Source organism: Chenopodium quinoa, unplaced genomic scaffold, assembly GCF_001683475.1.
Source record: "Chenopodium quinoa cultivar QQ74 unplaced genomic scaffold, ASM168347v1, whole genome shotgun sequence".
NCBI lineage: Eukaryota > Viridiplantae > Streptophyta > Magnoliopsida > Caryophyllales > Amaranthaceae > Chenopodium > Chenopodium quinoa.
The window spans coordinates 1,732,252-1,756,647 of NW_018744718.1; the positions used below are offsets into that span (position 1 = coordinate 1,732,252).

General features: G+C 38.4%; 3 protein-coding genes and 1 non-coding gene across 4 annotated transcripts; 3 read left to right on the plus strand and 1 right to left on the minus strand.

The window, feature by feature from the left end:
- The first annotated feature begins 5,911 nt into the window (after positions 1-5,911).
- On the plus strand, positions 5,912-9,105 carry LOC110703101. The gene is made up of 2 exons (XM_021880856.1): positions 5,912-8,398; positions 8,578-9,105. Exons 1-2 carry the CDS (start codon positions 5,912-5,914, stop codon positions 9,103-9,105), a joined length of 3,015 nt encoding a protein of 1,004 aa, XP_021736548.1.
- Positions 9,106-9,253: 148 nt separating this feature from the next.
- LOC110703307 (stress-response A/B barrel domain-containing protein UP3-like) lies at positions 9,254-10,701 on the minus strand. The gene has a single exon (XM_021881092.1). It carries the CDS (start codon positions 10,305-10,307, stop codon positions 9,474-9,476), a length of 834 nt encoding a protein of 277 aa, XP_021736784.1. The 5' UTR covers positions 10,308-10,701; the 3' UTR covers positions 9,254-9,473.
- Positions 10,702-12,001: 1,300 nt separating this feature from the next.
- LOC110703308 lies at positions 12,002-12,741 on the plus strand. Its single transcript, XM_021881094.1, has one exon. It carries the CDS (start codon positions 12,090-12,092, stop codon positions 12,570-12,572), a length of 483 nt encoding a protein of 160 aa, XP_021736786.1. The 5' UTR covers positions 12,002-12,089; the 3' UTR covers positions 12,573-12,741.
- Positions 12,742-17,197: 4,456 nt separating this feature from the next.
- TRNAR-UCG lies at positions 17,198-17,271 on the plus strand. Its single transcript has one exon. It is a non-coding gene; the product is annotated as a tRNA-Arg (tRNA).
- The last annotated feature ends 7,125 nt before the right edge of the window (positions 17,272-24,396 follow it).

The window sequence follows — 24,396 nt, forward strand, 5'->3', positions numbered from 1 at the left end:
GTAAAGCTTCATATTCTGCCTCATTGTTTGAGGCCTGAAAACTGAAGCGTAGAGCATACTCGTACCTGTCGCCCTCTGGCGACTGACATATGACGCCTGCTCCACAACCATTTGAAGTAGAGCTTCCGTCCACATATACCTTCCAGACTTGGTCTGGAACTTGAGAGTCAGGAGGACGAGTCATCTCAACAATAAAGTCAGAAAAGGCTTGCCCATTCACTGCTTTTCTAGGCTCGAAGGTAACTTCGAGGCTCTGTATTTATATGGCCCATTTGATCATTCGGCCTGACGACTCCATGATGGTCAGTGGCCGCTTGATAGGTTGGTCTGTATACACGACGACTGCATGTGCCAAAAAGTAGGGCTTCAATTTTTTAACAGCCATGAAGAGTGCAAGACCAAATTTCTCCACTAAGGGATACCTCAACTCGGCATTTTTCAGTACGTGACTGACAAAGTAGACCGGGAGCTGACAGCCGTCTCTTTCAGCAAGGAGAACAGCGCTTAACGCATGATCAGAGACGGCCAGGTACATGTAGAGTACTTCTTTGGGCAAAGGGCTGACCAGCCTCGGCAAGGAATGCAAGTGAACTTTCAATTTCTGGAAGGCCGCCTCAGCATCCGGCCCCCATTCAAACCTTGCCTTTTTCTTAATTGCCTGGAAAAAGTATAGGCATTTGTCGCCTGATCGGCTTAGAAATCTTCCCAAGGCCGCCAGACAACCTGTTAACTTCTGAACCTCTCGGATGGTACGAGGCGACTGCATGTCGATGACCACCTGCACCTTCTCAGGGTTCGCCTTTATTCCTCTCTGATTGATAAGGAATCCGAGAAATTTCCCAGACTCAACTCCAAAGAAACATTTCCTGGGATTGAGCATGACATGGTGCCGCCTGAGTGTGGCGAAAGTTTCTCGGAGGTCCGACAGATGATCTTTCTGAAGTTTAGACTTGACAATCATATCATCAATATATGCCTCGCTCCCAATCTGATCAAAGAACACAGTGTTTATCATTCGCTGGAAAGTGGCCGGGGCATTCTTAAGACCAAACGGCATGACCGTGTAACAGTATAACCCCTGATCAGTGACGAAGGCCGTCTTCTCCTGATCTTTCTTCCATAAAGGAATTTTATGGAAACCAGAGTAGACGTCCATAAAGCTCATCAAAGCATGGCCGGCTGTTGAGTCGACCAGGTTATCAATTTTAGGCAGAGGGTAACTGTCTTTGGGGCACGCCTTGTTTAAGTCTGTGTAGTCTACACACATTCGCCAGGTGCCATTCGGCTTTTTAACAAGCACCACATTTGCAACCCAGTCTGGGAAGTAACATTGCCGAATGAACCCTGCATCAAGTAATTTTTTAACTTCGGCGGCTGCCGCCTGACTTCGTTCTTCGCCATGGTTCCGCTTCTTCTGCCGTACCAGCTTCTTTTTCGAATCCACGGCCAGTTTATGTACCGCCAGATCAGGACTAATGCCTGGCATTTCATGGACTTTGAATGCAAAGATGTCCTTGTATTCTTTCAATAGTTTGTGCAAGTCGTCACCCAGGTCCCTTAGAGCAGTCGTCCCAACCTTGATTGTTCTGTCAGGACGCGAGTCATCTAAGATCAGGTCCGTATGCTCACCAGCTGGCTGAGGGCGGAATTCATCCAACCGCTCCTCTGCCAATGATTGCTATTTTCTGTCTTTTCTTGCGGCCCCCGTCTGGGATGCCTTTCTCTTCTTGCAGCCTGCTTCTTGAACAGGCGCATTCTCCTTGACATTGTCAAGGTCTATTTTTTTACCTCTCGACCCAGTGGCCATAAAAGTGGGCTTGACATCCGAGAGATAGCACTCTTGGGCCATCCTCTGATCTCCCCTTAGGGACCCGACTGTTCCATTATCCCTCTCAAACTTGAGCAACATAAGAGATGGGATTATAACAGCCTTGGAATTATTCAGGGTTGGTCGTCCCAGAATCATGTTGTAGGCCGAGAGTTCTTCTACTACCAGGAACCGGACTACCATGTGTCGTCCTTCCCCTTTTTCGCCCAGGCGGATGGATAAATCCACTCGTCCCACTGGGTGGACTCCTCCTCCTCCAAACCCTACTAAAGGGTGGGATGCCGGATGTATGCAATCAGTCTGATATTTTAGTTTCGACAGACATTTGCTACTGATGAGATCTGAGGAGCTTCCGGTATCTATGAGGATTCGGCCAACTCTTTGGTTGGCCACTTTACATTCAATAACGATAGGGTCGTCATGCGGCCCTCTTACCCCTCCTAGATCTTCTTCAGTGATGACAATCTCAGGAAATGAATATTTGGAGGGCCGTTCTTGGTGAACGGAATTTAAATCTAACCGTCTGATATTGTCTTTGTTGCCCCTAATAGTGGGGCCGCCTCCTGAGAAGTCGCCTGCAATGGTGTAGACGACTGCATCATCTGTATCGGAGCTGTCGGCCTGTTGATTCTTTTTGGCCGACTGCTTTTTCGAGGAAGTGTTCCCCGTAGATTTCTTGACATAAGTGTCAAGATCACCTTGCTCAGCCAGGTGGTCCAGATACCGCATGAGACTGATGCATTCATTGGTGTGATGACCAACATCTTCATGATAATCATAGAATTTTTCTTGGTTCCGGTTGTTTGCAGAACCCTTCATGGGGACCGGCTTCTCAATTGAGATCTGTCCCTTGATTTCCTTTAGATAAATTGGCTATCCTTGTTAAACGCATACTTTGGGGAGTATGGTTTGAATTCTTTTTTCTTCTTCTGGGCCGGCTGTTTAGAGGAATCAGCCGCCCAGACCTCTTTTCTCTTCTCGTCTTTGTTTGACGACTGTTTCTGTCGTCCTTCTCTTTTGTCGGACCTTCTCCCGTCTGACTGTTTTACCGTACTACAAAGATCAGTCGCCTGTATATAGGCTTCCGCTTCAATCAAGGCCTCTTGAAGAGTCGCCACCCTCTTTCGGACCAAATCAAATTTGAAGGTCGACCCGTCTTTGAGACCTCTGAAAAAGTCAGTATAGGCTACTTCATCCGGTAACCCTTGAATATGTATTCTCATCAGGTTAAACCGCCTGATGTAAGAACGAAGCCCCTCCTTCTCGCCCTGCTGAATTGTTCCTAAATCAAGGGTCGTCTTCTTCACAGGGATGTTCATGGCGAAGTTGGAGGTGAATAAGTAAGCAAGCGTCTTGAAGTTATTTACACAACCAGTCGGCAGGTTGCCAAACCATTGTTGTGCGATTCCTTTGAGAGTCGCTGGGAAACACTTGCACCAAGTGGGATCATCCAACCCTTGAAGGTACATCAGGTTAGTGAATGCCATCAGATGGTCTTCTGGGTTAGTAGTGCCGTCATAGGCGCCTACTAATACATTTTTCACTTTGGCCGGCTGAGCGGCTTCAGTAATTTCCTTGGAGAAGGCCGACGGCTGTTCACCAAGTCTAAGCAACCGTAGCTGCCAGTCCATAGGTTGGACATTTTTTGTTGCATGTCCACCAAACGGAGGTGGCTGTAAAAAATATTGTTGTTGCGGTACAAACGGTAAGTTTGGTACCGCCTGGTCGCTATGAAAGCCGGACTGACGGGAGGTGCCGCCTGACTGACTCTCATGATACGACTAAGTATGCCTCATCGAGGTATTTCACAGACTGTCTTGGAAGTATGAAGTAGAGGCCGACTCTGACAATCGGTCACTCTTCTTCTGCTCAGCAGTAGCCGAGCGTCTGTGTATGTTTTCCTCGACCCGTCCGCCTGAATATGACGAACAGGTTTCCTATTTCCTGGAGTAGGAAAACGGTATTTTGTGAAATCAAGGGCAGGTGGCTCCCACTTCCTAGATTTAGGATGAGGGGTTGCCTCTCGCCCTTGAACTGGCTTCCTCTTCCGTGAAGTGGAGGGTTTCTTAGCCGACTGCTCCTTGTCCAGAGCAGGCGGCTTCTTGTTGATCAACTCTTGAATTTCTCCCTTGAAGTCCCTCATGAAGGTCATGAGTTCGTCCCTTGTGATGGGAGCAGACCCATCAGTCGGCTGCTGCCGAACAGGCGGTGCGCCTGCTGGCTCACTTCCAGTTTGAAGATGTTCCCGTTCCCTCCTTTCGGTATGACGGGTACGTCGGGCCCTTAGGGTCCCGTCTGAAGCTGTGTGAGCTTCAACTTCAAATTCATTCTCAGTATCGTGGTCCGACTGAACTAGAGGGTCGTCCAGGGGACGCCTCTCTTCAGGAGCCGGTACAAACGTGGATGCCATCTCAGAAGTACTCTCCCCACAGACGGCGCCAAAATGTTTCGGGGTTTTCTGATGTCCTGCGGGAGAGTTACAATTCCGAGACTGGAACCGGACGCCTGTACCTGCAAAACAAACGGATGCTCCGGATGGTTAGAGATCTGCCTCCGACGGTCAAGTTAGTACTTGATTAAGGAGTAATTAATGCGGAAATTAAAGTGATTGGGTCTCTCTAGGTGAGAGTATTTAATGTGTGTAATCTGCGTTGTTCGCGTAATCTCTCTTAATGAGGTTTAAGGGAGGTATTTATAACCTCGAGAAACGTGCCAATCTAGGTTTAGGTTAACCTTGGGCTGATTGGGCTTCCCTCGGAAGTTGGGCCTAGGTGACCGGCTTCTCCATGAGGCATGGAGTATGCCACGTGTCATGACATAATAAGTCCAGGGTGGACGAATAAGCATGTGCCACGTGGCAAGCCCTGAGATGTCCAACTGGGGGACACTTGGCAGGACCTGATTGGCCCATGTGGCGCATTCCGATTGGTGGGAGCCAAATCCCCTAATCAAACATCATCTAACTATAACTCCAAATTTTTACTCTTCTTCTTCACCATTGCAGAGATTAGTAGTAAATAAGCACTACAAAAGAGTAGAAGAACAAAATTAAAAAAACCTAAAAATCGAATCAAATCCACTAAAAACTAACAAAAATGCACAAAAAATTAAGTAACAAACCTGAAATTAGCGAGAAACAAGTTCGCAAGTGAAAAAGAAGGTAGAAAATCAGATCAAAGCACTAAAAATTGAAGCAAAACAGATCAAATCACAAAATATTGAAGAAAATCAAGTCAAAATGGAAGAGTGAGAAAATTGAGGAAGAGAGAGAAAGTAAATTATGAGGAAGAGAGAGAAAAAAGAAGAAGAGAGAAGAAATGAAATGTGTGACGTATGAATGAAATTGGTAACAAAGTTCTTTTCTATTTGTTGCCGCCATCCGCCGTTTACAATTTAATGTAAACCGGATTTTTTAAAACATTTGTGTTTATCACTACTCTTTAGTACTAATGGTTGTTTACTCGGCAAACTTTTTTTTTTTTTTTTTTTTTCCCTACAAGACTTGGTGTGAGGAACAAAGTCAACGTTTACTGAATGATGTGTCATTGTGTCCAAACTCCAAAATCAGACCAAAAAATAATTGTAGTTGTTACGCCATCATCTTCTTTCAGCTTTCTTCAACTTCACTCACTCCATGCGCTTCTCCAACATTCTTTCCTCCAACCTACTCACTAAATCTCCAAACTTTACACTTCATACTTGATTCACCTTCAATTACAAAATCATAGTTGAATCCAACTGTTCGACCCCTTGATTTTCGGATTCAGATACCTTGTTTAAGGTCAGTTTTACTCTAATTTATGCTCAAATTTACTGTATTTAGTATGATTTGTGATATTTGATCATTGCTTAGTTAGTTGAATTAGATACTTTGGTAGCTAGAAATCAAGATCTTACTTTCTGGGTGTTTGACCAAACTCTTGAAATTAGTACTTTTGCTGCAACTGATGATTAGGGAGACTTTGAAATCATGTGAATTTGTGGATTTGAGCAACTGGGTTTTGCAAGATTAGTGGTTAATTGCATTTTTTGAAGTGGGTTTCTTTCTATTTTGGTTAATTTGTATGAATTGAATAATTGATCATGAGGGTTTTGCCAATTTGGACTCTACATGTATTATTGTTAGTGTTTATGTTGATTGGATTTACGAGTTGCGAATTCGATTTGGATTTCGTGGATGCCGAATCTGAGGTGGAAGATGATGCTATTAGAAGAGCCCCCCAATATGATCGTTTAGATGAAGTGAAAAAAGCATGTTCTAAAGTCATATCTTCTGCTACTGAACTGAAAATTGATGACAATGTAATTGATAGGATTAAGAATGAGATTTTCTTTAATAATGGAGATTGGGAGCAAGAAGGAACTAGTGCACCTTTGTTGCCATTTGATGATAGACCACCGAGAATGTCATCTAGTTATGATTATGAACTATACAACGCTTCTCGTTTGATGCCGCCGTATAAGCTTGTATCTTTCAAATTGACTGATGTTAGCAGTGCTCATCGGTCTAAAAGGATTGTAGCTGTCAATGGCTATCTTTATTTTGTGATTACCTCTAGTCTCCCTTTGGCAACTATGAGTGAACGAGTGCTTAAAGGCCCAGAATTTTCCATGTGGAGCCAACATTCTCAGCTTCTTATTAGTCTCCAAGGGGTATATGCTGAATCAAGAAAAAATGGTGGGGAGAAAATGCTGTGTTTGTTGGGTAGCACCATGCTGCCTTCCCGTCAGCCTGATTCTAGTGATTCAGGCTCAAGTGATAATCAGCCAACTCTGCTGCAGGATGAGCAAATCCTAATCGTTCTTAACATTCCAAAGAAAGCTAGTCTAAAGAACAGGGCCATTCAAGGTGAGGTGCGGAGTTTAAACTCGAAAACAAGTCCAAAGTACTTTGATAAAGTTAAAATCACATCTCAGATGCAGGCTAATGCTCGTGACTATGAATTTAGCTCTGATGAGATTATAGCAAAGGCATGTAATCCATATCCATACTCGGATACTTCCATAAGTAGCGGCATAGAGCCCTACAAGGGTGCTGATTTTTGTTCAACACTTAAAAAAAATTCCATTGATAGGGCTTTTGTAGTTGTGCCTCATTGGCAATGCAATGGCACTGATGAATTTTGTAGCAAGTTTGGTCCTTTTGCTTCAGATAAACAAATAAACAGTACAGATGGAAGCTTCAAGGATGTGAGAATTCTTGTGCACAACATTGTCTGTGTAACTAAAAAAACACAGGATAATGGTGTAATGGCAAGGGTTTCTGCAGTATTTAGAGCCTTTGATGTTCCCAACATTCTGTTCATCGAAAATCAAAGAAGTGGATTGGGAAACATGACGCTTGTTGCTGAGGAGATCTGGAATTCTTCCACTGGACAACTTTGCATGATTGGTTGCCTTGGAGTTGTGGGTGTAGAAGGTGATTACTGCAATTCTCGAATTTGTTTGTACATACCTCGGTCATTCTCCATTAAACAAAGAAGCATTCTTCTCGGTAGCATATCAAGTATCGAGACGAGTAATCCCCCTTACTTCCCTTTGTCACTTGAAATGCTTTATCAGAGCTTGGATTACATTTCTGACAGTTACAAATATGCACAGCCGTTCTATCACTATTCAAAAATTGATGCAGCAGGTGCTATACTGGAGAAGTACGAGCCTTTCAATTTTGGAACTGTCATCAAGAAATCATTGCTGACATTTCCTACACTTCAGGACTCAGAGGATTATTCTGAAAGTCTCAGACTTCTTGCAGAAGACCTTACACTTCATGTATCAGCTGTACCTGATCCTATACCTGTTTCTCAGCCATCAAGAACTGACATTGAGATGGAGGTGCTTTCTCTTGGTCCCATGTTTGGGCGTAACTGGTTCTCTAATGACTCCACGGCTAGTCTTGAAACTCCTTACCACACAAAAGCTGCTTATACTGAGAGACAGTTGCTTTTGAATGTTTCCACTCAGTTTAAGCTCAGGGGAGGACCTTATAAGAACTTTTCTATGCTGTTTCTGGAGGGTATTTATGATCAGCACGTTGGAAGGATGTATTTGATTGGTTGCAGAGATGTCAGGGCCTCATGGAAGATGTTAAATGAGAGCATGGACCTTGAAGGCAGCCTCGATTGTTTGATTGAAGTCGTTATTGCATATCCGCCCACTACAGCTCAATGGCTAGTTACTCCAACAGCTAGTGTTTCCATATCCAGTAAAAGGACAGAAGACGACCCTTTCTACTTTCAGCCAGTCAAGCTTCTCTCTCTTCCTATTATGTACAGAAAGCAGAGAGTAGATATTCTTTCTAGGAGTGACTTTGAGGGGATTCTCAAGATTTTGACCCTCTCTATTGCCATTGGTTGCATACTGAGCCAACTTATTTATACAAGAGATTCTGCAGATTCTCTTCCTTACATGTCTCTTGTCATGCTAGGAAGTCAAGTCATTGGATACGCTCTTCCTCTTGTTATTGGTGTACAAGCTCTTTCACGGAACAACAATTTGGAGGCTTCTGAAGATCTTGAGAGGAGTGAGTGGATGAAGGTAATTGACTATGTTGTGAAGCTTCTTGTGCTGGTGTGTCTTCTAATTACTGTTAGGCTCTGCCAAAAAGTGTGGATTTCTCGTGTCAAGTTACTCTCACAGAGTTCTACTGACACACACCGGCGATTCCCACTGAAAAACGAGTTCTTGTTATTACTTTGGTCATACACATTGTTGGGTATATAATTGCTTTGATTTCCCATTCCTTGAAGACTGGCCAAACGCCTACTTGGAAAGAGCAATATGTGGACACAACAGGAATCCCTCACACATTGAAGCCTTGGGAAACTCTTTTTCAGGAGTACATAGGTTTGCTTCAAGATCTTTTCCTTCTTCCGCAGTTGATTGGAAATATTTTATGGCAGATAGACTGTAAGCCTCTTCGAAAACTATATTACATGGGGATCACTATTGTCAGACTTCTTCCTCACGTGTATGATTTTATTAGAGGGCCAGTATCTAATCCGTTTTTCTCAGAGGAATACGAGTTTGTGAACCGAAATTTTGATTTTTACTCCGAGTTTGGGGACATCGCTATACCTGTTTTGGCGATAGGCCTTGCAGTGATAGTGTATATACAGCAACGGTGGCATTACGAGAAGCTTAGAAACACTTTGGCTCTAGGGAAGCATATACTTCCTTCTGGATCAAGAAAGTACGAAAGGCTGCCTACTCAGTCAGTTGAAGCTGAGCTCGTTTCCGGTACAAATAAAAGAAACGCTCAAGAGAGTGAAGAGTAATGTATGTATGATATCAGACAACTCTTACCTCCCTCACTTGTTAACTGAGTTAATTTTGTACTTTCTCCCTTATCTGATACCATGACTGACTGGTTTTCAATACATTAATATACATGGATTGGTCTCATTTAGTCTTGTCGTTTTCGAGTTTAGCATAAATTAGATCATTAGAACGCTCTGTTTGTTGAAATCTTGCTTGTTCAAGCTGTTAATTAGGCCTCATTTCTATATTGTCACAAAAATAATTGGCCATTTTCTATGATATAACAACATATCATCATTTCAAGCATATCTTAAAAGCAGGCAGTGAATTACATGATTGTTACATGATCAAAATGTTACATGATCGAGAAATCATGAATCAAACACTAGCCTGATCGATTCGAAGGCGACAATGGAACAACATAATCAACAATGACGAGAGAATCAATAGAATCCCTAACCTTATCTTTCTTATTACCAATCTCAGAATTCAACTCCAAAGAATCCAATTCATGAATCCCACCAAAAACCCCAATTGAGCAAATCTGAAACCCTTTAGCTCTTTCCGGCGAAAAATTCTCACCAACAGTTAACTGTTCAATTCCGCTAAAACTCCCCTTCAATCCGCTAATCACTTGAATCACTTCCCCCTTTTTCTCCTCTTCAACATCTTGTTTAAGCTTGATCAGCTGAACTCTAATGGCGGAACCAGGATTAACCCCAATCGGACCGTCGAGATTCTCCGCGACCCAATCGACGGCAATGAGGTCGTCGCAAATGGGTAAAACGGTGGTTCGAACAGCGGATAGATGATCGGGGTGGGAGGAGTAGTCGGCGAGGTGTTGTTTGGTGCGGTAACGAGAGTGGAGGATGTGGGTGAAGGAGAAGGAGGAAGAGCGGTTTTTGTGGAGTTTTCCGGCGGAGAGGTGGAGGACCATTGGGAGAGTGGTGAGGGAGTTGAGAGAGGTGAGCATGGTGGAGAGTTGGGTTGTGGTTGCGGTGGGTTTGATGTTGAAGAGGACGATGTGTTCGATGGTGGTGGTGGACATTGTGGTGTGGGTGTAGGAGAGAGAATGGCGGCGGAGGAGAGGGCGGCGCGTGGTGAAGTGGGTGGTGAGTGAGGTGAAGTGTTGGGGAGTGGTTGCGTACAGCATTTCGGTTTTTTGATTAGTCAGTGAGCGACTGTCAGTCTGTGTTTTTTTTTTTTGGTAAATGCACATAGAAATGTAAATTCGGTTGTTTAAAAAATAATAATAATAAAAAAAACAAGGGTCAATTCGGATTTCTAGATTGGATTCGGTGATGTTTGAGCCGGGTTGATTTTTAAACTTGAGTTATGTTAAATTCTTATGCTATTGTCAAAAAAAAATAAAAAAATCTTATGTTCTTATAATCAAAATTTGAATTGGATTAACTTAATTTCAGCTCAGTTCAGAAACCTTTTATGGGTCAGTTTCAGATCGGGTCAAGTCGGTTGTGTTTTTGACACTTTTATGGTATCAAAAACTAACTCAATCAATTTGATTTAAAATCAACTCATTTCAGGTTTCATTTTGTATCTTATATATTCCCTCCGTTTTTAAATACTTGCTCCACTTTTCTTTTCCGGCCGTTTTTAAATATTTGCTCCATTTCCTTTTTTTGAAAGCATTTACAATATTTAATTCATTACTCACACTTAGTGGACCCAACATAATACTCTCTCTCCTCCTATTCTTCCACTTTTTTTGTTTTTTACAATTTTTTATTTTCTCAACTATCCCACACCTTCATATTTTATTACTTTTATCCAATTTCTCCTAAAACTCCGCGCATGGAGAAATGGAGCAAGTATTTAAAAACGGAGGGAGTAGTTATATAGGGTATGTATAACTAATAGTCTAGTAGAATCAAACACCTGATTGACCTGAATGTAACACCTATAGTTTCTGGTAGATTGCCAAGTGCAGTGACATGTTGATCTACTGTTACTCAACAAGTCAATGGTTCTTTTAAAAAGTAAAAAAAAATTACCAGGTACTCACTGGTGTTAGAACTTAAGATTAAGAATTAAATTAAAGGATTTGTACGTGTTGTAGTATAGGTTAAGTAGAAGGTTCAAATTTTACACACTATTAACAAATCATTTTAAAAACGCTCAGCCACATTTAATAGATGGTCATTATTGAAGTAAGCAGCACTAAACCACTAGTAGTAGTCAGCCAATAGGCAGTGTTGGGGAATTTATTTCATGAATTGAACCTTGTTTTGGACTTGGTCGGTCATCATAGGTTATTAGGTTGTTAGCTGTTTTGAGTATTACCGTGTTGTTAGCTTGTTGTAGAAATGTTGTTGTTGAGGTAATAACTGAATTCACATTGCAACTTTTTCTTCTTCTAGAACTTTGACTTGCAAAGTGGCAACCTACCATATCTTTCATAACTTGAGTCGCTGACCATTTGTAAATTGTGTTGACAACATTAAATAATTAAGCCCAATGAGTAAAAAATAAGATTCTGTTAAATATGCATAAAATCAAACATATTTCTCCTTTAAGAAAATATGAATATGATAAGAAGTTTGAAAAAGAAAGATTAGGGATTATTAAGCATACATGGGTCAATGTGTGATTTTGTTATAATTCTCAAATTTAACTACAACACATATAAGGCTCGTGGATGTATGTATCATAGATGAAAAAAGAAATTTGTTTGAAGTAGCTCATCACTCTAAAAATGTAGCTCATGACCCGAATCAATTATAATCCGAAACTACATTTTCCATTTTGGGACCCTATTTCTCCAATTTCTCAACTTAAGAGATATGAACTAAAAGGCCCAAACAAGTAAGACCCTTAAACTCATAGCCCAAACAAACAACTTTAGCTACTTTACTTCAACATCCCAAATCAATCATCTAACAATCCCATATCCAAAACCAACAAACTTAAAGATAACAAAATCCATCCATTCATTCATCCACTCATCAAACTAACAAACCAAAACTAAAAAAAAAAAAAAACAATGAACACCTCTAAATTCCTCCACACCCAAGTCTTAAAATCACCATTAACACCCCTTATTCAATTCTCACAACCAAGATCACTCCCAAGAGTTCATCTCCCTCGTATTCGCAGCACGAGCAATGGCCAAAGCAACAACGAACAACCAACATCAGTTCCTCCATTAACACCGCCGGAAACGGTGGAGATAAAGTTCCGTAGAGGATCAAGAAAGCGGAGACGACAACAAGAATCCGGTGAAACACCAATGATGAAGGCAGTGGCAGATAATAAGAAAAAATGGGAAGAAATGAGTTTGTCTGAAAAAGCAATAGAGTTGTATATGGGTGAAAAAGGGTTTCTTTTTTGGGTTAATAAATTTGCTTATGCTTCTATTTTTATTATTATTGGAGGTTGGATTTTGTTTAGGTTTGTTGGTCCTTCTTTGAATCTTTATCAGTTGGATACTCCTCCTCTTTCTCCTCAAGATGTGCTCAAGGGTTAATTTAATTAGAGGTTAATACAAGATTAATTATGGGTTATAATCATGATTATGTCTTTTTTATTTTGTTTTTATGTATGTTTTGTACCTCGATTTTGTAATGTCATCATCAAACAGAAGATGATATATAGTCATTAGTTAAGAGGCAATAAAAGTGGGAGATTATACTTTACTTTTGGCATTTTAAGTTTGTAATTAATGCTGAAAAAAAAAATGTTAACACTCCGTGATTTATATGATTGGACTCGAAAAAAATGTTCAAAAGATTAAATTATATTGATGCGATTTCATTTTATCAAAAAAAAAATATTGATGCGATTTCACGAGTATATATAGTACATGAGTAAGCAATATAATACGACTAGATATATTTGAGTACTTGTCTAGGTACATTGACTAAGAATAAATGATATCTTTGACCATCAACCTAAAGAGTATCAAGGAATAAATAAAGGGATTATTATCCTTTACAATTTTAATGTAATAATTTACTCTCGTGTTAGTTTGACCCAATTTGAATTTAAATCTGAACAGTTTCAGCAAAATTATTTGATCGTATTTTCTAGCTAGTGTATTAATTAATATACGCTCTAGTCTTTAGCTTTGTTCCGTACATTCTTTTAATTAAACTACGGAGTATGACTTTTTTTTTTTTTTTTTTTGGGACAGAACTATGAGTCTATGACTCTCTTAAAAGGAAGGAAGTATGAGCAATTTCTAGATCCTAATTAGCATCTTCTGGGTGGGGGATTTGCGTACACACAACAAAAAAAGGACTTTGAATAATTACTAAAATTTAGTTAAGAATTTACTTTGAATATTTTTTCAAAAAAACATAGGCCAACATCAGCTTAAATCTCTTTCATGTAGGGCTTCAACATAGCAAAACCATAAGCACACCACTGACCACCTAAACTTACATTCTTGGACGAATTCCTAAACTTGTTACACCACGCTTGGAAAATAATGTCCTGTGTCAAATTCTATGGAACCTTAGCTAAAAAGGCTCGTTTATTATGAAAACAAAAATAAAAGAATTGACTTGTGCATGACTAATTTTAGTTCATTCCCGTAAAAAAAAATAAAAATAAAAAAATAAAAAATAAAAATAAAAATAAATTAACAAGTTTTATTATATCTAATTATTAAAAACTAAAAACTAAAGTTCATTGATAGTGATACCAAATAAGCCTCAAGTTACGGTCTTTATTTCTAGTTGCCTAAATGTATGTCAATGTCTTATAATTGATTCATCAATTGTTAGTCAAATAACACCCTTTATATGGATGTACACCATGATGAGCACTATTCAAGTGAATGAACGGTCTATTTGCATTGTAAAGTGTTTTCTAGTCAACAAAAATAAATAAAATTAGGAAGCTAGTTTTCGGAAACCGTTACAAAGTACTTAGAAAAGTAAAGAAATAGTTGTTTTCTTCATGAATGATTATGGGAGCCGAGGTATCAAATCACAAGAAAGAACACCATTCACTTTGTACATTATAACACTTGAAAATAACATCTAGCATCAAAATCACTCAAAGATAACATAAGAAAGTCCACAATTCATCATCACTCCACAAAAACACACATCACAAATATGGGTGTGACAATTTTTTCTACGCATGCAATTGAAAATAACAACCACCTATAGTAAATCCACTATGTAGAGTAACGGTCCATCAACGTTCTTATTAATCTTAGAGATACTTTCAACTACCTTAATTATTTTTTCACAAGATTACAATTAAATTAATGCTTGGTAAAATTGGGCCACTAGGAAATGGTCGTCGACCTAAAAACATTCTTGTGTACCATTATAATTTATATTAAAATATATGAAATTTATGATGATTTGGAATCTAGGATGATATATTAGGTGCCAATCAAACACGGTATAAAATGAAGAAAATTCTCTTAGGTAAACTAATCAAATGTTTGAAGAATGTTAGGTTGTGAGATTGGAAGATGTGAACTCTTTTGTCATCTTATGAATGCTTATTAGTTCAACAGTTCAATCCACTAGGCTATTTTGCTAAGTGGATATAGCCATATAGGCCCATTTACAAAATAATATTCTCCGTCACCTAGGGGTGCTAAATTGCTACTAGTCAATCGATGACGAGCTGGGGAATGCTCAACTCGACTCAGAAACTTTTTACATGTGTTCAAGTCATGCTCGCTAAAATTTCAAATTAATAAAGCTTCCTCAACTCGTGCTAGTTAAAGTTTCGAGTCGAGTAGCTCACAATTTGCTCGTTAAGGTTTTGGTCATGTTAAAGATTATAGGCCTTTATTTATTTTTGTTTACTTTGCATAGTTTATTTTCATTTTTATTTATTAATTATTAAAGATTTACTCTTTCTTTTTTTATAATATAAATTAAGTCTTATTAAGTGTCAAATTATTTTAAACATGGTAACTTCTATTTCGTATATGTTAATAAAATATATAATCGAATTGCTCACAAGCTTATCGTGTCGAGTTAGACCTTGCTCAACTCGTGCTCGTTAACATCGCGAGTCAAGCCGAACTCGAGCAACTCAAATTCACCCCTAGGCTCACCCTATTTTAAGTAGGGGTGTCAATCGGGTTTTCGGTTCAGTTTTGGGTTCGGTTTATCGGTTTTCGGTTTGTAACGGGTCGGTTTTTAACGGGTTAGTTCGGGTCGGTTTTAAATAATTTCGGGTCAATTCGGTTTGGTTTATTTTAATTACAGTTTTTTTCGGGTCGGGTTATAATTGGTTCGGGTCATAATCGGTTCGGGTTAATTTCGGTCGGTTTAAAAATGGGGTTTGTCAGTTTAAAGCGGGTTTTGAATCAACACATATCGGGTCCTAATCGGGTCGGGTTGTAATCGGTTCAAGTTGAACTTAGTCGGTTTGACTACTAGTTTTGCCAGTTTTAAACGAATTTCGTTAACATATATCGTATATCCTCAATATTCTTTAATTAGTTATTCAGTAGATCATACGCAGTATTAATTAGTTGTTTAACTTTATGTCCCTTTTTGTATAATGATTTTAAGGATCAAATAATACTAACAAATCTAGAGCTAGCTTTTGATTTAGATTTTTAATTATTTTAATACAATATAGTGTTCCATAAGTCATTACTCGTTAGAGGACGATAATGTTGTAGCATAAGAGTTTTAATGACATCAAAATTCCAAACCTCTTCAATATAAATACTTTATAGTTCAAATTAAACCCTTTTGTTTTACTATCGATAAAATATACCAAAAAAAGAGAAGAAAAAAAATCTACGATCATAACAATTTACGGACTTACGGATTATAAACGGTTCGGTTATAACCGATTACGATTTGTAAACGGTTCGTTCATAACTTATCACAGGTTATAAACGGTTAAATCCTAACCAGTTACAGGTTGTAAACGATTTGGGTTTACCGGGTTTTTGTTGGGTTTAAACGATTTTGGTTTATAATGGGTCAGGTTGCTATCGGGTTCAAAAGTAATCGGTTCGGGTTGTTCTAGGTTTCGGGTTGTATCAGTTCGGCTTGATATCGGGTACGGTTCATTAACGGTTCTCAAACATTCAGATCGGTTCAGTTTCAGGTTTTTAAAAATCCGGTCGGGTCAGTTTACGATTTTAAAATAACAGGTTCTTAGCGGTTCGGCTTCTTCTTGGAACAGTTCAAAACGGTTCGGATTCACCAGTTCGGGTCGGTTTTTGACAGCTCTGATTTTAAGTTTTTAACTACTGTATTTTAAATGTCATTTTCCGGATTTGGTTCGTCACATTTTCATAAGAAATTTTTAAAAAAAAAATCCATTTATAAAAAGTACATATTATATATATATACCTCTAATAATTGCTCATGTCTATCAATCTAACTAACTAAACCAAACTGCCCTTACTTATTCCCTTTTGTACTCTTTCTTTGAGCCTAAAGATTTGTAACAAGCTTAACATTTGACACTTAGATTAAGATAGAATGTATATATAAGAATGGTGATTTCTCTTTTCTAATCCGATGGAACATATTATCACCTTAATTAGACCTTAGTACGTTAGACACCAAGACAGTAAGACCTAAGTCACACCTTTGACTACTTGACTGCTTCACCAATTCAATTCTTTAGTGTATCAATGAGAAAAAATCCTCAAATAAAGGACATAGCAATAACACTCAAAAATCTACTACATGTGTGAAAAATTTTAAAATAGACTGATGTAAAAACCTTAGATATCTTAAATGAGAATTACAACTCTCAACATTTAGTAATAAACTCACACAGGAGGTGATACTAATAAACTTTTGGTGTAATATAATGCATGATAAAGACTGATGACGTGTGTATAATAAGTCACGAATTTAGGAGTAATACTAGGAGTCTAGGATCACATTTATTGGCGGATCAATTCCAAAATTGTTGCCTAACACCTCGTATAACTTGGTTTTTTCTACTTCTGCTAATAGTTATCTGCAATTTTAGGGTATTATTTGTGAGATATAAAATATTCAAAAATTGCAGATAGCCATTAACGGAAGTAGTATATCAGCACAAAAGTTAACAAATCTATTGCAAGAGAGGTCATTATCTAGTTTAGCAATGTGCACAATAAGTAACTATACATATAACATCTACCTCTAGCAACAAGAAGACCGCATAGCGCAGTGGATTAGCGCGTTTGACTTCGGATCAAAAGGTCGTGGGTTCGACTCCCACTGTGGTCGATTCCTTTTTTATTTTTTTTATTTTCATGATCAATATTTTTGTATGTCTGTTTTTTTATTTTCAGCGGGTGATGGGAATCGATTTCAGGATCACTTGGGATCGAGAGGGGAGCTCTAACCACTTGAGCTATCCCTCACTCTCAAATAACAATTAGCGTTAACAATTAAATAGTGACATAATGTACCGTAGACTCACAGAGATAATGTAACATATAATATAAATTATTAATAGTTGATGCTAATTAATAAAGTTGATTACTATTCAAAAAAATAATAATAATAAAGTTGATCCATGATGCACTAAACTTTCTATTTACATATAATACATTACTCCATCATACTATAAAAAGGAATTAAAACTAGTTGACTACCGAGTAGAAACCAATAAGATAAGATATACAATTAACATAATATAATTTACTCAATTAACCTTGTTTGTATGATCATTTATCAGAAGGTCCAGTAACAGCAACAAGAATGTCACTGAAACGACGTTGATCGGTGTGCTTGTTTGATGATGACGACGACGATGATGCATCTAACAAAGGCTTGACGAAAAGAGGAAGTGAAACACCAATGGTAGCAATGAGGCAAGATGCTGCTATAACTGGTTCTTGTGCCACCAATCCTCTCAACTTCTCCATCATTCTTCCTCCCATTTGCTAATGTAACATAATAAATTAATAATATGTTATGTATGTTTATTTTTGAAGATTTTGTTATTAAATTGGTATCTTTAAGTTATTTGGAATATATATATATAGCTAATAAGCTAAATAAGGTGGTTTTAATTTGATTCACTAAATATATAATTGGTTGAGTTTGATATAGACATATATGAATATGAAGAAGTTAGTAGAACCCTCTAGCTTTAATATAGTCCTATAATATTGTAGAAGCTTCATGCAACTCCACTTTTTTTTTTTAATTATTATTACTTGTATTTTTTTTAAAGAGCATATATGTTGAAAACATATACTACGTATAATTGACCAGAACACAAGAATTTTCACTATTTGACGAACAAGGAGAACGTTATAACACTTAACTAGATTAGCACTCTGATAAGGTTCAAGGCCTTATGTGAGCTGATTTCAGCTCAAGCTTTCCAGAAAACCCAGAAAATAGAAGAAGAAGATTGAAGAACAGAATAGAGAGAAACAGAATAGAGAGAGAAAGAGGTTAGGATGAGAAGTTGTAATTCATTTTCATAATCGCCATTTACAACTCAAGACTGCATTAATAAGGCATGTCTTAGCGGAAAAGAATCCCCTAATCCAGTTGTCAAGAGCTAAGCATAAAAAGACAAAATTGAAATAAAGTTGCCTAACAAACTTTCCCGCCAAAACTTAACAAACAATTAATCAAAGGATAAGCTATGATATATTGATATATTGTCCTGTATCATATCCTCCCCCATCAAAAAGACTTGTCCTCAAGTCTGTGACAAGAACCCAGGGAATTGAGCCTCAAAGTCAGCTTTAGCCATCTATGTAGCATCATGAGCAGGAAGATTAGCCCAATGAACTAAGAATTGCTCAACAGACTCATCACTAATCCGAGCAATTCTGGTATCAGGATTGCAGTAGGTAAAGGTATAGCAGAAGAGGGAGCTTCTTGCATTTCAGGAATCAAGGCTACAACAGGCAAAGGCCCAGTAAAGGCTTTTAACTGGGAAACATGAAAAACATCATGAATTTTAGCATGAGCAGGCAATTGAATTCTATAAGCCACTTTACCAATCTTAGCTACGACCTTAAAAGGTCCAAAAAATTTAGCTACCAACTTGTTACAGGTTCTAGAGTGAACAGACTGTTGCCTGTATTGCTGCAGCTTTAACCAAACCCAGTCACCAACATCAAAAGATCTCTCAGACCTCTTTTTATCTGCCTGCACTTTCATTCTGTTTTGAGCACCAATCAAATTCTGTTTGAGAATGGTTATCATTTCCTCCCTTCTTTGCATACATCTATCAACCAATTCAATGCTGGATTCACCTGGTAAATAAGGCAAATGGAGAGGGGGTGGCTGATTATAGACTATCTCATAAGGTGTCATCTTGGCAGAGGTGTGAAAATGGGTGTTATACCACCATTCTGCAACAGGAAGATACTTCCACCAATCTTTAGGTCTGTCACTAGAGACATATCTTAAATAGGACTCCAAACACCTATTCACTACTTCAGTTTGTCCATCAGTTTCAGGGTGATAAGAAGAGGACAATAAAAATTCAGTACCATGAAGAGTGAACAATCCCTTCCAAAACTGGCTGAGAAAAATAGAATCTCTATCAATCACAATACTCATAGGCCACCCATGAAGCTTAAAAACACAATCAAGGTAAACTTGGGCTACATCCATACAAAAAAAGGATGTTTAAGAGCCATAAAGTGAGCATACTTACTCAACCTATCCACCACCACAAAAATCACATTTTTACCCATGGATAAGGGTAAACCAGGGAAATGTCAGCCCAAACCTGCTCGGGAATGGGAAGAGGTTGTAATTTCCCAGGTTTTGCAGCTGTATCATATTTAAAAGCTTGACAGATAGTGCATTTCCTCACAAATTGGCTAACATCCTTAGCCAATCCTTTCCAATAGAAAATGCCCTGTAACCTTTTTAGGGTCTGATCTCTACCAGAATGTCCAGCCTCCAGTGAAGCATGCTGCCAGTGCAACAATTTCTTCCTAAGGTTGTCACATGGTCCCACAACAATTTTTCCATTCCTTCTCAGAAAACCATCTTGCAAACTAAAACCAAGAACAGAAGAAACTCCTTTAGACAAGTCATCTATAATAGCTTGAGTATTATCATTAAGGGAGTAGCTAGCCTTAATAAGAGAAGCCAAGTCAGAATCTACTACTGAGATAGCTAATAAAAGAATGTGAGAACCTTGAACCCTGGAGAGAGCATCTGCAACCAGATTCTCCTTACCAGACCTATATTGAATTTCAATAGGAGAATCCCATAAATTTGGATAGCCAGAATTGCTGAAATGGAGTTGATATCTTCTGTTCCAGTAACCATTTCAGACTCTTCTGGTCAGTTCTGACAATAAAATGGGCACCAGTTAAGTATTGCTCCCATTTGTGAACAACAAATACCATAGCTAGCAACTCTTTCTCATACACAGATAACTTTTGCCATTTAGGAACTAAAGTTCTGCTGATGAAAGCAATGGGATGGTTATCCTGCATTAACATTGCACCAATCCCAGATTTTGAGGCATCAGTTTCAATTACATACTGTTTATTGAAATCAGGGACAGCCAACACTGGAGCAGTACTTAAAGCACCTTTCAGCCTGTCAAAAGTCAACTGAGCATCCTTAGACCACTTAAAAGCCCCATTTTTCAATAATTCAGTCAAGGGTTTACTTATAATAGCATATCCCTTAACAAACTTTCTGTAATACCCTGCTAGCCCTAGAAAACTTCTCAATTCTTTCATAGTAGCAGGAACAGGCCAAGAAGTCACAGCATCCACCTTAGCTCGATCAGTTTCTACCCCCTTTTAGGATATGAAATGGCCCAGATATTCAACTTTGTGAGTGGCAAAAGAACATTTACTAGACTTTGCATAAAGGCTATGATGTTTCATTAAAGTAAACACAACATATAAGTGTTGCCAATGCTCAGTTAAGCTCTTGCTATACACCAGAATATCATCAAAGAAAACTAGAACACATTTTCTAAGCAAAGGTTTGAACACTGAGTTCATCCAACTCTGAAAAGAAGAGGGAGCATTGGTTAACCCAAAGGGAATCACTAAAAACTCATAGTGACCCTCATGAGTCTTAAAGGCAGTCTTGAACACATAATTTGGGTGGATTCTTAACTGGTGATAACCAGCCCTCAAATCCAACTTGCTGAACACAACAGCACCTGCAAGCTCATCAATAAGTTCCTCTAAAACAGGAATAGGAAACTTGTTTTTGATTGTCTTCTTATTGAGCTCCCTGTAGTCTACACAAAGTCTCCAGGTGCCATCCTTTTTCCCCACCAGAACAACTGGAGATGCAAATGGACTAGAGCTGTTCTGTATGATGCCCCTCTCTAACATTTCATGAACTAATTGCTCAATCACATCCTTTTGCTTAAGAGGGTACCTGTAAGGTCTTATGTTTACTGCCCTGCTATCAGGTTCCAAGTTGATTCTGTGATAAAAAAAACTCCTCTACTAGGGGGTAAATCAGTGGGTTCCTCAAAAACAAATGCAAACTAGTCCTTCAACTGATCCAACTCCCTATACTCCAACTTACTCTCAGACAATTGTACCAAGCTAGTTGACTGTTCCAACCTAGTAAGCTGCATAAAACAAACCTGACTAGCACACTCCATCAGCTTAGCTGAAGGGCAGTTCTCACTAACCTTTAATTTCTGAGCAGGGACACCCTTTAGCTCCACCTCATTCTGACCAATGACAAACTTCATTGTTAATTGTTTGAAATTCCATGAAATGGAACCCAGAGTGCTTAACCACAGCACACCTAGAACCATCTCACAGCTCCCCAGGGCAATTAATATTACATCAGCAGTAAAGGTATGACCCCCCAAAGTCCAAGAAAAATTCTTACACACTGAATCACAAATTAAGTGATTCCCATCAGCTACTGTTACTGCCTGATCAATAATCCTTTTGACCTTACACCCCAATTCCTCTGCCAATTGTCTGTCCAAGAAGTTATGGGTACTTCCAGAATCAATGAGAGTCTGTAAAGGCTTCCGATACACCATTGCCTTAACTCTCATAGTATGAAAATTCTGACTCCTTGACAGGGCACTCAGAGATATCCTAGGGTTAGAAAGCACATCATCATCATTCTCCTCCAAACTAACAACTGCGGCATCTACCTCATCCAAGCCAGGAATCTCAACTGTAAAAAGTTGGGGTTCTTTAAATTGACACACATGATTTCTGTCATAAGGGGCATCACAATAGTAACACAAGCCCTTAGCAATTTTTTCTTCCCTAACGTCAACTGGGACGTATTTAGGTTTCAGAAACGGCTTAGAAGTAGATTTGTGGGTAGTGAAAGGTTTAGTGTTTGGGGTAGGCAAAAGGGGTGGTTTAAAAGTGTTTGTGTTGGTTACTAGCTGGTAAGACTTAGCAGAATAAGAGGATGGCTTAGTGTATTTTTGGAAGTTAACAGTAATAGATTCATGTTGTAATCTAGAATATTCAATAGCATCAGTGATGGTCTGAGGTTTGAATGCTCTCACAAAAGGTCAAATTCCAGGCTTCAATCCTCCAACAAAACTTTCTAACAAGTATTTTTCAGGAAAAACAAGACTATTCTGCAACATAATAGCTCTTAAATTCTCAAATTCATCAACATATGTCTCGATACTACCAGTTTGCTGTAATTTATTAAATTCCTCTACCACATTCACCCCAATTTCATCCTTAAAGAGACCATTCACATCAATCACAAAATCCTGCCAATCAACAAGAGTTCTAGAAGACAAATAGCTAGACACCCAATTTTCAGCTTTATCTACCATATTAAGAGAAGCCAAATCAACTTTATAATCATCAGGAATTTTGCACATAGTGAAATATTTACAGCATTTTTTAATCCATAATCTAGGGTTAGTGCCATCAAACTTAGGGAACTCAAGTTTAGGAGTATACCCCAATTTAGGCTGGCTGAAACGATCCTCATATCTAGGAGAAGATCCGCAATCCAACATCTGCTCCTTAATCGCCTGCATCATGTGCAAAATATCTTTGAACTTCCAATTTGAAGCCAGAGATAACTCTTCCAACTTCTGATTTGCAGCCAGTGATTGAGCTTCAAACCGTTTCTCCAGTGCTTGCAAATGTGCCTCCATCTTAGTCACTCGAGTAGTGAGTGATGGTGCCAGACTTATACAGAGAGATCAACGTTTGCTCTGATACCACTAATAAGGTTCAAGGCCTTATGTGAGCTGATTTCAGCTCAAGCTTTCCAGAAAACCCAAAAAATAGAAGAAGAAGATTGAAGAACAGAATAGAGAGAAACAGAATAGAGACAAAAAGAGGTTAGGATGAGAAGTTGTAATTCATTTTCATAATCGCCAATTACAACTCAAGACTGCATTAATAAGGCATGTCTTAACAGAAAAGATTCCCCTAATCCAGCTGTCAAGAGCTAAGCATAAAAAGACAAAATTGAAATAAAATTGCCTAACAAACTTTCCCGCCAAAACTTAACAAACTGTTAATCAAACAATAAGCTATGATATATTGTCCTGTATGACACTCGTGCGATGCACAAATTAGAATAAAAAATTCAATACAATATAAAATAATTAATTCACAAAATGTGGGTTTTTGGAAAGATAAATATTACTAATACGCTTTTGGTTAAATACTTGCAAAGTGCAAATTAGTTGATGCAAGCATGCAACTACTATAGAAAATTAAAATTCAGCCTTCATATTAATGTAGGATTAAATTCTTAGCCACGTAACCTAAAACTCATACATGAAGAGACACTACTAACATTATATTGTAACCAAACTAATATAACTAAACAATCAAAAGCAAGGAGATCCATGAGAATACAACTGAGAGTGCATTTGGTATGATTAGAGGAAACATAATGAAATGGAATTGAATTGAATGAGGGTATGTAAGGAAAGGGTAATGGTAATTATATAAGTGATAATAGCCATTAAATATTAAAGTAATCATCAAAGCCATCGATGAGTAATTCAATCATCCTCTTCACAATTCTCGTCGAACGTACCATCACTTAGAAATAAGAATGGCATTGAATTTTAATTTTTTGAAATTTTCATGCATGACAACTTGAGGGAAAAAAAATTTAGGAAAACTTTTTGAAAAATCTTGATGATGTATGGGATGACATCATTGAAGGAGAAAAAGGATTAATTGGGGGTGATTGATATCATAATTCGAATTTGTTTATTTTCAATTTTCATAGAGTACTACTACCACTCAACTTTGTGAGTATATAGTTAGTGTGAGAAGCGATTTTGAATTCAAACCATTAAGAGAGGTCATTCAATTTGTTAGTCAAAGATAGATTTCCAAAACAAGGCGGAGGAGTTGCTTCTTGAAGGTGATCTTGTTGTTTGGCAATTGATTGTTGGCTGTTAGCTATCGACTGATTTGA

Bases quoted from the DNA above. Each gene is read 5' to 3' on its own strand.
- LOC110703101 (XM_021880856.1), top strand. From the start codon at position 5,912: ATGAGGGTTTTGCCAATTTGGACTCTACATGTATTATTGTTAGTGTTT. The intron at 8,399-8,577 runs GTGTGTCTTCTA...CATTCCTTGAAG, and splicing joins TTGTGAAGCTTCTTGTGCTG to ACTGGCCAAACGCCTACTTG.
- LOC110703307 (XM_021881092.1), bottom strand. From the start codon at position 10,307: ATGTGCATTTACCAAAAAAAAAAAACACAGACTGACAGTCGCTCACTG.
- LOC110703308 (XM_021881094.1), top strand. From the start codon at position 12,090: ATGAACACCTCTAAATTCCTCCACACCCAAGTCTTAAAATCACCATTA.